At 42.8% G+C, this 17864-nt stretch overlaps 1 protein-coding gene across 4 annotated transcripts in view; it reads right to left on the reverse strand.

Moving 5' to 3' along the window:
- Positions 1 to 17864, reverse strand: part of VPS54 (VPS54 subunit of GARP complex) — a 137552-nt gene that overhangs the window by 57656 nt on the left and 62032 nt on the right. For all 4 annotated transcript variants that reach the window (XR_016311983.1, XM_089672003.1, XM_089672005.1 and 1 more), the window contains exon 11: positions 12625 to 12721. Coding sequence is in view for 3 of the 4 variants with exons in the window: in XM_089672003.1 (XP_089528129.1) it covers positions 12625 to 12721 (97 nt within the window). In the remaining variant the exon portion in view is untranslated. The remainder of the gene's footprint in view (positions 1 to 12624; positions 12722 to 17864) is intronic.

Genomic DNA, 17864 nt, shown 5'->3' on the forward strand with positions numbered 1-17864 from the left:
AAACAATCAGACCCTTTCCAACAAAACTCGAAATTTAGCTCAGGTGCCTCCCATTTCTCTTCATTATTGCTGAAATGTTTCTACACCTTCACTGCAGTCCACCTCTGTTAAATTAAATTGATTGGACATGATTTGTAAAAGCACACACCTCTCTATAAAAAGGCCTCACAGCTGTAGATGCATACTGTATCAGAGCAAAAGCCATGAGGTCAAAAAGGAACTGCCTGCAGAACTCAGAGACAGGATTACTGCAATGCACAGATCTGGGGAAGGCTACAAAATTCTGCTGCACTGAAGTTCCCAAGAGCACAGTGGCGTCCATAATTCTGAAATGGAAGAAGTTTGCACAACCAGGACTCTTCCAAGAGCTGGTCGCCTGGCCAAACTAAGCAAGTGGGGGAGAAGGGCCTTAGTAAGAGAAGTGACCAAAAACCCAATTGTCACTCTACCCCATCTCTATACAGGATCTCTGGAGCTTAGTCAAAGTTCCAAAATGACAACAATCACTGCAGCCCTCCACCAATCCGGGCTTTATGGCAGAGTGGCTAGATGGAAGCCTCTACTCATTTTGCAAAAAAGCACTTGAAGGACTCTCAGACTGTGAGGAAAAAGATTCTCTGGTCTGATGAAACCAAGATTGGATTGTTTGGCCTCAATTATGTCTGGAGGAAACCAGGCACCGCTCATCACCTGCCCAATACCATCCCAATAATAAAGCATGGTGGTGGCAGCATCATGCTGTAGGGATGGTTTTCAGCAGCAGGGACTGGGAGACTAGTCATGGTTGAGGGAAGGCTGAATGGAGCAAATTACAGAGATATCCTCAATGAAAACTTGTTCGACAGTGCTCAGGACTGGGCTGAAGGTTCACCTTCCCAACATGACAACGATCATAAGCACACAACCAAGACAACACAGGAGTGGTCTAGGGACAACTCTGTGAATGTCCTAGAGTGGCTCAGCCAGAGTCTGAACTTAAACCTTATTTTTTTTTTATAATTTAAATATTTATTGATTTTCATTTTAAATACTTTTCAACATCATGATATACAAACTTATATATATATCTATACACCATAGTATCCAACATTTCTACTTTATTTACTTTATTCCAAATTTCCCCCCCCCCTCCTCCACCCTCACCCAAATCCCATCTTCCTGCTTTTCCTATTCTCTACATCATTTTATCTCAGCAAGTGCAGTTTTCCTATTATTTTCTTTAATCTTTCCTATATTTCATGTATAACTTAGCTTTTTCCCAATTCTCCCATTTCCTATTATAAATCTCCATCCTATCTTCCTGGACATGGCACAACCTTTCCATCTTTTTAATCTGCTCAACCCCTTCTATCCAGTCTTCTACCCTCGGAACTTCTATTTGCTTCCAAAACCTGGGTATCAGAGCTTTTGCAGCGTTAATGTAGCACCATATCCCTGATTTTTTATATTTATTGACTGGTATGTCCATGTTATGCAAAATACACACTTCTGGGTCTAATCCAATATCTATTTCTGTTATTTTTCTTATCAATTGGGTTATTGTTTTCCAGAATACCTGAATTTTTGGGCAGCCCCACCATATGTGATATGTTGTACCTATTTCACCACATCCCCTCCAACACCACGGTGAACTCTCTTTACACATCTTATTTTCAACAGTTGGTGTAATGTGCCATCTTGTCAAACACTTATAGTTCATCTCTACCTCTCTCATAGAAATGTTTTCGTGGGTTAATCTATATATTCTCCTCTGCTTCTCCTCATCTATCACACTTCCCATGTCAGTTTCCCATTTTATTATATATGTTGGCTTTGTATTTAAATCTAGTTCTGTGAGTATTTTATATACAGTTGTGTCCAAAATTATTCAACCCCCAATGCTGTAAAGGGGTTTAGGGACTATAGTGTACATTTGGAATTGTATTCAGAATCAAATCCTACAAGGACGTTGTAACTACCCAAATGCAACTAAAATGACATCAATTGTTTATGTAATACAGTAGTAAATGGTTCTTATGTGGTTTCTTCATTGCCACAATTATTCAACCCCTTAAAGACTACCACTCTGAAGAACAGAGGTTCATACAGGTGCTTTCCATCAGGTATTGAAAACACCTGTGGATGTCACCGAGCAGCAATCAAGCATAATAAGCACCAATTAGGCAGCTTTAAAATGACTGTGATACTCAGCTCCTTCTAGACATTTACTGGTGTGGTTACAAACATGGTGAAGGCAAGAGAATGGTCCAGGAAGACAAGAGAAGAGGTGATTTCTCTTCACAGGAAGGGCAATGGCTATAAGAAGATTGCAAAGATGTTAAACATACCAAGAGACACCTTAGGAAGCATCATTCGCAAATTCAAGGCAAAGGGCACTGTTGAAACGCTACCTGGTCGTGGCAGAAAGAAGATGCTGACTTCGACTGCTGTGCGCTACCTGAAGCGTAGAGTGGAGAGAAGTCCCCGTGTGACTGCTGAGGAACTGAGAAAAGATTTGTCAGATGTGGGTACAGAAGTTTCAGCCCAGACAATAAGACGCACACTGCGTAATGAAGGCCTCCGTGCCAGAACTCCCAGGCGTACCCCCTTGCTGTCTCCAAAGAATAAGAAGAGTCGACTGCAGTATGCCAAAAGCCATGTGGACAAACCACAAAAGTTGTGGGATAGTGTTCTGTGGACTGATGAAACAAAATTAGAACTGTTTGGGCCCATGGATCAACGCTATGTTTGGAGGAGGAAGAACAAGGCCTATGATGAAAAGAACACCTTGCCTACTGTGAAGCATGGTGGAGGGTCAATCATGCTTTGGGGCTGTTTTGCTTCTGCAGGTACAGGGAAGCTTCAGCGTGTGCAAGGTACCATGAATTCTCTTCAGTACCAGGAGATATTGGATGGAAACGTGATGCAGTCCGTCACACACCTGAGGCTTGGGAGACGTTGGACCTTTCAACAGGACAATGATCCCAAGCATACCTCCAAGTCCACTAGAGCATGGTTGCAGAGGAAAGGCTGGAACATTTTGGAGTGGCCATCGCAGTCACCAGACTTAAATCCGATTGAGAACCTCTGGTGGGACTTAAAGAAAGCAGTTGCAGTGCGCAAGCCTAAGAATGTGACTGAACTGGAGGCCTTTGCCCATGAAGAATGGGCGAAGATACCCGTAGATCGCTGCAAGACACTTGTGTCAAGCTATGCTTCACGTTTAAAAGCTGTTATAACTGTAAAAGGATGCTGTACTAAGTACTAAGATTGAATGTCACTTGGGGGTTGAATAAAACTGATAATGCTGTGAGCACAGAAAAGACATTTGTGGTTATTTCATTATAACTGTTATGTTATATTTGTCTGACCTACAAGTGCCTCTTTAATGTAAATGTAAGCAAGATGACTGAATGATCAAAAGCAATGTCAAACTGGCCAAAACACTCAATTTCAGTGGGGGTTGAATAATTTTGGACACAACTGTACCTTAGCAATCCCGTGTTTCCCATCACCTTGTGTACCCAAAACCTTTTCAAACAAGTTCCAGTTGTCTCTTGTCCTTAAAGGTTTTGGCAAACTTCCAACAAAACTCCTCAATTGAAAATACCGCCACTTATCTAATTTAGTGAAAATCTCACCCTCTTTTTTTTTCAATTCCACAAATGATCCTATTTTATCCCCCACCAAAATATCTCTTAATTGAACCTCTTCCTTTTTAAACCACCTACCTCCTATTTCTTCTCTACCAGGGGGGAAAAACTCCGTGTTTTTTAGTTAAATCAGTGTTGAATTAAAAGACCATTTCAAACTTTTGTGTAAATTATCCCAAATTTTTAAAACATTCAATGTGTATGTATTTACATTATCATTTAAGCCCCTATACTGTGTTGGTATCCATATCGCCTTACCCAAATCTGTTCCACTAAGTTCATTCTCTATCCTCACCCAACTTTTTTTATAGTTCTGTGTCCAATCTATAGTTCTTGCCAATATTACAGCTTTGTAGTATCTTTTAAAGTCTGGAAGCCCTAAACCACCTCTTTCTTTCCTCCTACTCAACAACTCATATGACAATCTTGGTTTTTTATTCCTCCATATGTATTTTGTTATCAGTTTCTTAATTAACTTAAAAAAGGTCTCTGGGAGTTTAATTGGTATCATTTGATATCTATACATGATTTTTGGTACTATTATCATTTTTACTAGGTTAATACGACCTATCAATGTCGGAGTTCCCTCTTGCAATATTTTTAGCTCCTCTCTAATCTCATTAATCAGTGAAATATAGTTTAATTTGTAAAGGTGTTTATATGAAGCTGTGAGATTTACTCCTAAGTATTTTATATCTCTATCTTTCCATTTAAAGGGAAATTCCTTTTGTATTTTTTCTTTTTCATTTTTTGAAATATTTATATTTAGAATCTCCGTTTTTGTTGGATTAATCTTCAAATTTGACAATTCTCCATATTCCTTCAATAGCTTCATTAGGTTTGGCAGTGTCATCCTGGGGTTTCTCACATAGAACAGCAAGTCGTCAGCAAAAGCGGCGACTTTATGTTCCGTGTCCCCTATCTGAATTCCCTTTATATCTCTATTTAGCCGTAGTGTTGACAGAAGTGGTTCTAGTAATACAACATACAACAATGGGGACAGTGGACATCCCTGTCTTGTACCGTTTGACATCTCAATGGGTTCTGACCTCTCACCGTTCACCACAACAACTGCAGAGGGGTATCTATACAACTTTCCTATCCACTCTCTCATCGTGGGCCCGATTCCCATGACTTCCAACGTATCCATCATGAATCTCCAGTTCACTCTATCAAACGCTTTTTCAGCGTCTATAGAGAGTAGAATCACCGGTTCTTTTCCCTTTTTACTTTTTTGGATCAGCATCAATGATTGTAACCCATTATCTCTACCCTCCCTCCCGGGAACGAAGCCCACCTGGTCCTGATGTATCCATTCCGGCATTAGCTCTTTCAATCTATTTGCCAAGACCTTTGCATATAGCTTAGTGTCAGTGTTTAATAATGAAATAGGTCTATAGTTCGAACACTGTGTAGCATCTTTTCCCTCTTTTTGGATAAGCACCATTTGAGCTTGTAGCGATTCTTTTCTTATTTCCATCTCTCCACCTAATGCATTCATATATTTTCTAAGTTTTGGTACTAAGATTTCACTATATTTTTTATAATATCTCACAGTATAACCATCTGGTCCTGGACTTTTCCCAGACACTGTACCCTTCAGAGCTAATTTTATTTCCTCTTGTGAGATATCTGCATCCAGGGAGTTCATTTGGGCATCGCTTAATTTTAGTAACCCAGCCTTCTCTAGATATTTCTTTCTCTTTTGATTCTTCTCACTTTCTATGTTTTCAGATTCCCGCAGGGGATTTATATTATACAGATCTCTATAATATTCCATAAAAACTTTGGTGATTTCTCTATTTGAGTGTTTCAGGTTCCCCTTAACATCTTTTATTTTTTCTATATAATTTCTATTTTTCTTTTTCCTTAGGGCCCTCATAAAGTATTTTCCCGGTCTTTCTCCCCATCTATATCTCTCACTCAAAACCCTATTATATGCTTTTCTCCTCTCCTCTTCTATTACACCTTCCAATTCTTCTTTCTTTTTTTTTAACTTCAACTCTATTTCCTTTATTATTCTATTCTTATGTTGTTGTTCTAGCATACTTATTTCTTCTAAGAGTCTGCTCATTTTCTCTCTTCTTTCTTTTTTCTTTCTTGCCCCAATCGCTATCAATATTCCTCTTATGTATGCCTTATGAGATTCCCACACTGTAGCTATGGACACATCACCTGTCTCGTTTTCCTGGAAATACCGTTCAATCTCTTCCCCTATTTTCTGGGCTATTTCGTTTTCTACTAATAGTGTCTCATTCAGTTTCCAACCCAGCCCTCCTGTTTTCCCCTTCCCCCATTCCAATTTCATTCTAACTGGGGCGTGATCCGATAAAGAGATTGTCTCTATTTCAATTTGAACTAGGTGGTCAATTAATTGATGTTCTATTAATATGTGGTCTAATCTTGAATACCTCTTATGCATGTTTGAAAAAAAAGGTATAATCTCTATCTTGCATGTGTGTAATTCTCCAGGCATCTACTAATTGACTTATATGTAGTTCTTTCTTCAAGAGTTTCAGAGCCCTACTTCCTTCTCTCTGTACATGGGAGGTAGCATCTTTTTGTGGGTCCATACAAAAATTAAAATCCCCTGCGAGAATCAAACAGCCTTTTTTAAAGTCCATCAACTTCCTCAGCACTTTTTTCAGATATATCTCTGGACTTTTATTAGGACAATAAATATTGGCCAGTGTACATTCGATCTCCTGTAGTTTTCCCTTTAAGAACAAGAATCTCCCCTCTGGGTCTGTCATTCTATCTTCCAGCTCAAACCTAGTATTCTTTGCCATACCTATTGCAACACCCTTCGCTCTCTTAACCGGGGAATCAGCATAATACCATGTTGGGTGATTTCTGGATCTCAGCCTAACGTTCGATTCTATCTCAAGATGTGTCTCCTGTAGGAATACTACTGAGGCTGCTCTATGATGTAATTCTTTAAACAGTCTAAATCTTTTCCCAGGGGAGTTCAACCCATTTACGTTATATGTTATAAACTGAATCTCCTCCATCTTCCATAAATCTTCTCTTCCCCTTCTTCTCCCTTCTCACTTGCTTTTGTATCTTTTTTTTTTTTTTTTGCAGGAAAAATACCCCCCCCTCCCCACTTGCCCACCCCCCCCAGCTTTCCCCCTCCCCCCCACCCCCCTCCCCCCCCCTCTTTTTAGGCCCATCTTTTGCCTATTGATCATTTATGGAAGAAACTTCCACTTTTGATCTAGTCCTTGGGCTAAAAACTCTGGGCATGGACGACCTTCCCCTTGTCCGGCCTCCTCATAGCTCCCCTGGTCCCTCCTAAGTTCATCTCCAGCACCATAAGGCAGGGGCAGTAGGGTGAGGGCTGACCAGTGTAGAGGAAAGAGCAAAAAAAAAAAAAAAAAAAAAAAGCCTTATCTTTCCTCCACCACCTCTCTCCCCCTCCCCCTCTCCCCCCGCCCCCTCCCCCCCACAAGTTGCCAATCCTCTTTTCTCTTCATTCTAAATTCCCATTGATCTTCTTCCCAGCCTGGAATCTCCATTCTTTGTATTTTTAAACTGTCACAAAAATGTTTCAGATCTTCTGGGAACCTGAGGTGCGCCGTAACCCCATTTTTCCATCCTATTAAACATTCAGGAGACCCCCATCTGTATTGCACATTATATTCTTTTAACCTTTCCAATAGGGGCCTCAAAGTTCTCCTTCTCCACAGAGTCTCTGGGGCCAAGTCCGCATATATCTGTATATCACCACCTTCATACTTAATAGCTGGTTTCCCTTTTATCTTCTTCCAAATTTTTTCTTTATCTCGAAACTCATAAAATTTAACTATGATGTCTCTCGGGCTTTCTTTCCCCAGATATCTCTGGATGTTTCCTTTTCTGAAAATTCCTTCTATTTTAGTCTTTTCCATTTCAGTGCTGTCTGTTATAATATTTAATATTTTACAAACCACTTCTTGCAGGTTTTCTCCCTTAGAGTTCTCTGGGACCCCACGTATCATGACGTTTCTCCTCCTGTCTCTATTTTCTTGTATCTCAGCTTTATATTTCAATTTTTCTTGGGCTTTCCCTATGCTAATTATTACTTTTTCAAGCTCAGAGATAGCCTGGGTCTGATTTTTAACTTTCTCCTCCGTTTCCTCAACTCTCACCAGCAGGTGTCCCAGGTCACTTCGGATATTTACCATTTCTTGTTTTATTGTTTTCTCCAGATCTTTAAACATTTCTGCCATTTCTTTTTTATTAGGTATTTGTAAATCTTTTTCCGTCTCTGTATTTCCTAATGCTTGCTGATTGCTGGTGTCCAGGCCTAGTGATACTCTTGGGCTATTTTCCATGCTGAGATCAACTTCTCCTCTTTCAGACCTATTCTGGGATCTTTCTGGGGTTACGTTTCCTTGGGAGGTATATTTTTTAATTGTACCAGTCTGGGACCCTTTAAGCCCACTTCCTTTTACACTTTTATTTTTCATTTTCTCTGTAACTTTTATTCTTTGTTCTTCTATTATAAAATTCATGGATTGGGGGGGGAGAGAATCAAAGTTCTTGTATACTAGTCTCTGCACTATTCCCCGGCTGGTCTTTTTGGGCTGTTCTGTCCTCAAATCTTTTCCACCTTTTTTGCAGTCGCCGGGGGTCCCCCCTTTCACTTACCCCCTGCTACCCTTTTGGGAGCCATGTAATGCATCACAGTTAAGGTATAGAAGGTTTCAACTTAAAGTCACTCACCCTCCTCGTTTATTTCATCCAGTGGCCCCGCTGAGTGCTCTCTCCTTCAGGTCACATAGGGTCTTTGTTCAAGGAGGGAGGGGGGGGGGGCCCTTCAGAGTCTCTTTAATCTTCTATTGACCAGGGCTCAGTGGATATCTTCTTAGCTTGCCTTATGCCCTGGGGGTCTCAGGGGAATAGAGGGAGAATGCACCGATCCCCAGCCGACAGATCCGTTCTGCTCTCTCACCGCAGAACGCCGGCCGGCCGGCTTCCCGAACTCCCAGGAGTGCTTTGCGGCCGGTCACGTGCTCGCGCCGACTTCCCAGCATCCAACCGCTCTCTCACCGCTATTCACCAGCCACTCTCCTCACTCCCCCCGCACACCTCCACTTTCCGTCACAGGGAGCCGCCAGGCCAGGGTAAGAGGCAAGTCACCAGACTATCCACATGTCTCGGGGGGATCACAGGGGACCTAGGGAGGTCAGGACACGGAGCTCCGTCCGAGAGCTCCTACATTGAGCTCTCCTCCGCCGCCATACTCAGGCTCCGCCCCACGACCACTTGCCTCACCTCCTGTTCTGATGATGAACTTAAACCTTATTGAACATCTCTGGTAAGACCTGAAAATGGCTGTCCATCAACAGTCTCCATCCAACAAGACTAAGCTTGAGAGGATTTACAAAGAAGAATGGCAAAAAAATTCCCTAATCCAGGTGTGCAATGCTTGCCGCGTCTTACCCAAAAAGACTCCAGGTTGTAATTGCTGCCAAAGGTGCTTCAACAAATTACTGAGTAAAGGGTCTGAATACTTAAGTACTTGGGATATTTCAGTTTTCTCTTTTTATTAAAATCAGATATTTCTATAATTCTGTTTTCGCTTTGTGATTACGGGGTACACAGTGTAGATTAATCAGAAAAAAATTCATTTAAACTCTAGTACAGCTGAAACAACTAATCGACAATCAATTATAAATCGATTATGAAAATAGTTGTCAACTATTTTTATAATCGATTAGTTGGTCAGCCGATTATTTGGCCTGCATACAGAATGCAGTATTTGTTTACAGTGCAGCACACATACAGCTCAGTACACCGTTCATACGTGTCAGTAAGTGCCTGAGAGCTTGTGAATGTTTGAAGTGTAATGTCTCCTTGGACTTGTAGTTCTAGGAAGCTGAAGGAAGTGAGTGATTCTAAGTCAGAAGTTTTTTTAGTTTTTTTTAACTTGCTATAGAGGTACTTTGTACAAGTGTCTGTCAACCTTTTTGCAGTCAAGGCACCCTTTAAAATTATGGACAGTCCTGAAGCACCCTTTAATATTATGGACAGTCTTGAGGCACCCCATTCTAAAATATAAAAACCTATTCTAATAGTTTTATATAACACAGAACATCCACTTATGTAGGACAACCAATGTTTCAGGCGATTTATTCTTCTAAAGCAAATACACTTTTGCACACTTGTACTCGTATTCCACGGTTTCTCTTATCCCTCAGTTTTTTTCCATTACTGAGCTAATGTGACCCCAGCACTGATGGACAGGGGCAGGGGAGGGTCAAAGAAGAATGCTATGTAGGCAATCAACATCCTTCTTATCAACTGATGATGTCATTGGTTGTCAGGATGCCAGCAACTGGGTGGTCATAATGGTGCACATTGAAAACCTGTGGCTTTGTGTAACAAAAAAGCAGGCTTGTTCCACCCGCTGGCTAGCATACAATTTTTGGGCAATTTTTAGACATTTTGCCAAGGCACCCTTGGAAGAAACCTCGAGGCACCCCTGGGCACCCTGGTTGAAAAAAAGCTGCTTTATACTATACTTTGTAGCTGGCTATAGGGGCATTCTGAAGGCAGGGGAAGCCAGAAGTGCCAGTGGGAGACTCCAGAAGAGGAGAATCAGAGCTGCTCTGTGCAAAACCATTGCTCAGAGCAGGTAAATATGACAAGTGTGTAGTTAAACAAAATGCCAAGGTTCACAATCACTTTAAGGGCTCTGTGAAGAGAAGATCAGCATCTGAACCCAGAGAAGCTGGTAGACTGGTGGCAATACAAGTCATTACAATTAAATATAAACCAAAAGGTTAGCAGTATTGTCTATATTCTATTACAAATTATTATATCCATGCAAAAAAGTCTCAGCCTTTAGTACTTCTGTAATATAAAAGATTTATATCCCCCTCCTCCACCCTCCTTATATAATTTTACTTTTGCTGTTTCCCAGTATAAATTAACCCCTTATAGTTGTGATTTGCAGTTTTTTTACTATAAAAGGGCTACATTTTGTTTTTTTGACCCAGTCATGACAGGTGATTAAAAAAAAGCATGCTGCTGCCAGCCATGTATTATGCCAGCCATACATGTATCCATTTCTGGACGATAGTATTAAAGAACTCTTTGTACATTCGATGAATGGACCAATGTCATTTGAAAAAGTTACTTGCTTTCAACATTCAGTTTTAAAAGAAATGTAAACTTCTGAATGAAAATCCACATATCCTGTCTGAAAATCCATTTGATCGAGAAAAGTTTTCTATTCTACTCCTTCAAATTTTCCCATCACTGTGGTAAAAAACAGAAGTCAATTTGACCCCACTAACCATTTTAAGAATGTTTGTTCTATTTTTTAATAAACATTTTTGCAGGAAAAATTTATTTGTGCATGGCCAGCATAAGTGACAGCAGGCGCAGGTAGCTTGTGTCAAGCTACCTGCCTATGACAAGAGAATCTGTCATCCATAATATTATATTAAAATCCTATCAAAAAATCTAAACAGTGTTTTAGGTCTTTTTACATGTTTTTCCTCTTTAAATGAAAATTTTGTTCCCGGATGCTGATGATCTGTACCAGATTCAACCTTGAACAGTATATATAGACAAAAATATGGAAACACTACATGGATTTGCAGGTGTGAAAAGGAAGACATGTTTTGTGGTGAAAGCGATGTAACATTCTTTTGCTTCTGCTGTATGATGAGACACCTAGCTAACAGGTGCGAAGCTTCACTTTTTTCATTCACTGCATGTGCTGCCAATAATATGGAGCCATTTCAGAGCTTACTGAGCTTCAAATTGTTGGTGCTGCTTAGCTGATGCCTCTGACTGAAGCTGCCAGTTTATTTGCCATTTTGCAAGATACAGTATCAGAGGTTATGACGGCATATATAGTTTCCCGGAAAACGTCGCCTGATGAGCATAAGCGCGGTCAACATGGTCAACTGACCGAAAGAGACAAAAAAAAAAAGGACATTGCACAGGACTGTGATCCGGGATAAGAAAACAACTGGTGCAAAAGTGGCTGCAGAGCTCAATCTCAGTTCCATAAAGACTGAGATTGAGCTCCACAGTCACTTTTGCCACAGTTTTTTTATTTTCCATTTTTTATCTAACTCCTGTATATCTATTCTGTCTGTTATTCTGAGAGTGGACTAGATATTTTGTTCCCTAACTATATACCTTTGGTATTTATATTTACCACTGCATATAGATATTCAAGAATAAATTGTCTTTTTTCAAACTGTATATATTAACCAAATGATACAAACTTTTTTGAAGTTTTTATCTGATTAATCGAAACAATAATCGGCCAACTAATGGATTATGAAAATAATCGTTTGTTGCAGCCCTAAACTCTAGTATCAGGCTGCAACATACCAAAATTAAATCCCTCCCTCCTCCCCCCTTGTGGGTACAATGAATTGTGTAAATACAAGCCAAAATAAATATTCAAATTATAATAAGCTACAACAGCATCAAAACACCAGAGTTTGCGCAGGGTGGGTGCCTTAAAGTGGAGCGCCACAAACCACAAGGTCAATTTAATTCATTTATAATATTCATAAAAAGCTCCTCCATCCATCCATGTCTCCATGCTTTATTTTGCTGAGAAATCACTTTGAAATACACCCTCTAGCATTTCTGGCAGTGGCCATCTTGAGTAAGGGAAGGTGATTTATGTAGCATTTACTTCCTGGAATCCATCTGCCCTTAGCTTAAACATGCAGGCAGAAGGGTGTGCTTTGCTGAGAAAGCCCCTCCTCACCTCCTGAAAACTCCTGGGATGTATGACATTGGCCTAGGCATGGAAACTATGAAGTAACTAAATAAATGTAAAAATCAGTTTAAACAAGTAAATATGATATACTTTCCTGATCCATGTTGGGTTGTTGGCGATCAGGAGGCACAGGATGTGATGGAGGTGGCATTGAGTCTTTAAAAATTGCATGCCACCCACCTATGCTAAAAGCAGGGTTATGTCATTATACTTCTAATAATATAATTCCAGGGAGATATATATACACCTTACCCTGACTCTTTGAAGGAAAATTGTAAACGTTGAAAAAATATTCTGTAGCAGATCAAACCACTGGGAAAAATTCATCATCCTCATCTGGTCAGCCAGTCTGCAAATAAATTGTACAATCATAATATGAAATAGTGTTGACATAAATAAAAAAATGTCATTGGCATATGATTATTATTACAAAAGTTAATGAACAAACACTAGAAATGAATTTAAATTATGAATATTACATTCTTAGTCTAAGTGGCTTACTGGCTAAAGGTACTCTCACATAGTATATACAAAATAATAGGATTTCAGTACTCACTGTAAAATCCTTTCCTTGGAGTCCACTGAGGAATACAGAAAGTCCTAAACTTTAGGCGTTTACTGTCGCCTATAGGATGATTGGATAAACGAAAAAAAAACAAAACTGTAGGCCAACTAAGTGCAACACCTTCTACTACCAGCAGTACTGACAGCATGATCATAAACACAAAAAAGTGGGACCTGAACTCTAAGAAAAGGATTTTATGGTAGGTACAAAAGCCTATTTTCTCTCATTTCTACTGAGGGACACAGAATGTCTTAAACTTTTGGGACATCGAAAAGCAATCCAATGGATCGGTGGGCAACACAGCAACCAAATGTTACCAGGTCCAAAACAAAGCAGACAATGGAGACTGCCTGCAGCTCAAAAAGGCCGCGGTTCACACATGTGCGGTTTTGAAAGAGTTTTTAGGTGCCGGATTGGCATGAGTACAGAACTGCAATGTGTTCCTGGAGGATATTCACATATATCCATTCAATCCGCAGTGCTTTTTTGAAAAAGGGTCGTGTGTGTTCTGAGTTTTGTACTGCATGAAGTAGAATGGGAACAGCATTGGGTGTTCAGATGTAGTCAGATTACACTGTGTTTTTGAAGTGTATTTCTGTGGCAGAGAGATCAGTATGGCAATTTGTCCTACAGGAGAGAGCATGCGAGAGAGAGACCTATGCAGAAGCCAGATCTGAAAAACACACCGCTGAATTGTACTCTAAAACAGAGCAATTTCACACACGTGAGAATCTAGCCTGAAGGACCTTAGGTCCACCTGGTAGAACTTAGAGAACGTGTGAACAGAAAACCGTGCGGAAGCCTTGGAAATCTGAGAAACAGTTGCCTGATGCCAAAAAGCCTGAGAAGCACTTACAGATCTAGTGAACCTTGAAAATAAAGAATGGAACCTGGTCCTCTGGACCATATGCTTGGATGATGGTCTGTCTAAAGGCATCTAGAGATGGCAGAGAAAGAAAATGGTGCACCCTTTACAGCAGGAGTGTCAAACTCCATTTCATTGCATGCCGTATCAGCATTATGGCTGCCCTCAAAGGGCCGCTTGTAAATGTAAGACTAGATGTCCAAAGCACCCCACCCCTTACATCAGTTGTCAAGAATCCCACACCCTCCCTAACACCACTATGCACTCCCTTTGGGGGGCAGAGCTGGAAAACAGAAAGTGCAGGGTCTGGAGGAGGACCAGAGGAGGAGTAGAGTCAGTTACCAGAGTCTGCCGAATGTTGAGACCAGGTGAGGAAGATGAGGGGGTGCTGCAGCTGCACTGAGAGGTGCAGGATTTGGCAGAGGAGTTCTATTCTCCTCTCTGCTTACTGACTGCTGAGACAAGGTGGGGGCGGAGAAAAGAGGGTACCTGCAGGAGAGGTGCAAGGGCCACATGAAATGGCCTGGAGAGCCGGATTCGGCCAGCAGGCCTTGTATTTGACACCTGTGCTTTACAACATCCATCTAGGACAGCGGTTCTCAACCTGGGGGTCGCGACCCCTTTGGGGGTCGAACGACCATTTCACAGGGGTCGCCTAAGACCATCGGAAAACACATATTTCCGATGGTCTTAGGAACCGAGACACCGCTCCTGTCTCAGGCGATCTGTGGGCGGGATGATATTCTGCCCCTGTAACCTGGCCACACCTCCGGGATCACTCAACAGCCCCGCCTCCTCGCCGCTGATTGGCCACCGGAACTGTAGCTCAGGAGAGGCACACAGGCGGCCAATCACCGGCGAGGAGGTGGAGCTTGGAGAGGAGGAGCCGAGCGGCAGCGCGCGGAGATCGAAGAAGATCGAGGGAGCTGCAGGAGCGAGTGAAGAGAGAGGCCAGAGAAGGAAGACAGCTGACAGGTAAGTGCAAATTTTGCTGCTGCAGCCAGGTATGCAGGTTGTAGATGGGAGAGGGAGGGAGCGAGCCCAGGCTGGAGCAGGAGTCAGCAAGGTATGTATCATTGGTGTCAGTGGAAGGGATAGTGCCCCATCATTTGTGTCACTAATACCAACGATGGGGCACTATTCCTCCCCCCACTGACACCAACGATGGGGCACTATTCCTCCCCCCACTGACACCAACGATGGGGCACTATTCCTCCCACTGACACCAATGATGGGGCACTATTCCTCCCACTGACACCAATGATGGGGCACTATTCCTCCCACTGATACCAATGATGGGGCACTATTCCTCCCCCCACTGACACCAACGATGGGGCACTATTCCTCCCACTGATGCCAATGATGGGGCACTATTCCTCCCACTGATGCCAATGATGGGGCACTATTCCTCCCACTGATGCCAATGATGGGGCACTATTCCTCCCACTGACACCAATGAAGGGGCACTATTCCTCCCACTGATACCAATGAAGGGGCACTATTCCTCCCACTGACACCAATGATGGGGCACTATTCCTCCCACTGACACCAATGATGGAGCGCTATTCCTCCCACTGACACCAATGATGGGGCACTATTCCTCCCACTGATGCCAATGATGGGGCACTATTCCTCCCACTGATGCCAATGATGGGGCACTATTCCTCCCACTGACACCAATGAAGGGGCACTATTCCTCCCACTGATACCAATGAAGGGGCACTATTCCTCCCACTGACACCAATGATGGGGCGCTATTCCTCCCACTGACACCAATGATGGAGCGCTATTCCTCCCACTGACACCAATGATGGAGCACTATTCCTCCCACTGACACCAATGATGGGGCACTATTCCTCCCACTGACACCAATGATGGGGCACTATTCCTCCCACTGACACCAATGATGGGGCACTATTCCTCCCACTGACACCAATGATGAGGCACTATTCCTCCCACTGACACCCACAATGGGGCACTATTCCTCCCACTGACACCAATGATGGGGCACTATTCCTCCCACTGACACCAATGATGGGGCACTATTCCTCCCACTGACACCAATGATGAGGCACTATTCCTCCCAATGACACCCACAATGGGGCACTATTCCTCCCACTGACACCCACAATGGGGCACTATTCCTCCCACTGACACCCACAATGGGGCACTATTCCTCCCACTGACACCCACGATGGGGCACTATTCCTCCCACTGACACCCACGATGGGGCACTATTCCTCCCACTGACACCCACGATGGGGCACTATTCCTCCCACTGACACCCACGATGGGGCACTATTCCTCCCACTGACACCCACGATGGGGCACTATTCCTCCCACTGACACCCACGATGGGGCACTATTCCTCCCACTGACACCCACGATGGAGCACTATTCCTCCCACTGACACCCACGATGGGGCACTATTCCTCCCACTGATACCAACGATGGGACACTATTCATCCCACTGACATCAGTGATGGGGCGCTAGTCCTCCCACTGCAAAATTACAGTTATGAAGTAGCAACGAAAATAATTTTATGGTTGGGGGTCACCACAACATGAGGAACTGCATTAAGGGGTCGCGGCATTAGAAAGGTTGAGAACCACTGATCTAGGATGATAAGAGACTCCATCTCTCTGAAAAGTAGTAGCCGACAAACTCTCACAGCTTGAACTACATCCCAACAATGGGGGAAAATTCCTTTTGCTGAACAGGAGCCAGACAGGGACAGAAAAACAATGTCCTTGTTGAAGCAAAAGGCAGAAACTACATTAAGCAAGAACAAAGTCCTTGGATATCAACACCAGCTTTTTCTTATGCAAAGTCAATAAGGGTTCCTTGCAGGATAAGATCGCCATTTCAGACACTTGCACTGTAGAGGTGGTAGCTAGAAGAAACACCACCTTGCAAGTGAAAGGAGGAAAAGGAATGCTTCTAGTTGGTTCCAACAGCAGTTTCTAAAGCAAAGAGAACCAGATTCAGATCCCATGGAGTCACAGGGGAATAGATGGTGGGAGATACATGGCAGACCCCTTGTACAATAGGTCTTGATCAAAGAATAAGAGGCCAGCCATCTCTGAAACAGAATATAAAGGGCAGAAACCTGACCCTTGACAGTGCTGAGAGCAAAATGCTGGCCACGACCAAGCTGCAGAAAGGAGTGGATTCTTCCCAAAGAAAAACTGCAGAAGGGGTTGTGGATGCGGGCTTGTAGCTTCTACAGTCAGAGTCCGCAAATAACAGAGTACCTTGGGCCATAAAGACGTTACATAGTAAAGACCAAAACAGCAGAGGATGCAGCTATACCAAATGAAGCTACTGAATACTCAAAGGATGGGACAGATTCCAAGAGCAGAGGGCAACAGGACTCAAGGCTGCAGGTGCTGACACTGTTGGTAGTAAAAAGTAAGCTGAGGGGCTCTGGCACAGCAACACTGACCCCTTTGTGTTTAGAATCAGTCATGTTGCAATCACGTGGCAGGAAGGCATGGCCTCAGATACTCATGAAACCAGGACAGCCGGTAGATGAAGGTCAGATGTCAGGAGGTGACTAAAGTCACTGTGGGCATGCCCCAGGAATGGATGTAAGAGCAAAGTTCAATGTGGCACTCACACGTAGGAGCAGCAGCAGGGAGATGTCTGACTCTGTATGGTGGAAAAGAGTGCATAGGAAGTGTGTGAGCCAGCAGATGAGACCCACAGTGCTATTCCTTTTTGAGGCAAAAACTGAGACACGGAGTAAAGGTGTCTAGTGACCTACACAAATGAGTAACAGTAGCTCCTAATGCTTGACCCAACTGTCCCATTCAATAAGGGAATCTTCAAAGAAAGGGCAAGTGCTAAGGCAATGTCAGCGACTCTGGACCTGGAAAGTGCTTTACAGCTAACTGCTACCCATGCCATTGAGAAAGCTCGCCTGAATGAAGCCTGTGGGTCGCATGCAGCCCCAAAGAGTTTAGCATGTGGCCCGGGCCTGTCTGGAGGGACCCTGGGGATACCGTGCAAACATAGCAGCTGTGGCATCCTACATTGACAAGCCAAGCAAATGCACACCT

This window comes from Staurois parvus, unplaced genomic scaffold, assembly GCF_062004578.1.
Source record: "Staurois parvus isolate SC_StPar_1 unplaced genomic scaffold, SC_StPar_1.0 ptg000117l, whole genome shotgun sequence".
NCBI lineage: Eukaryota > Metazoa > Chordata > Amphibia > Anura > Ranidae > Staurois > Staurois parvus.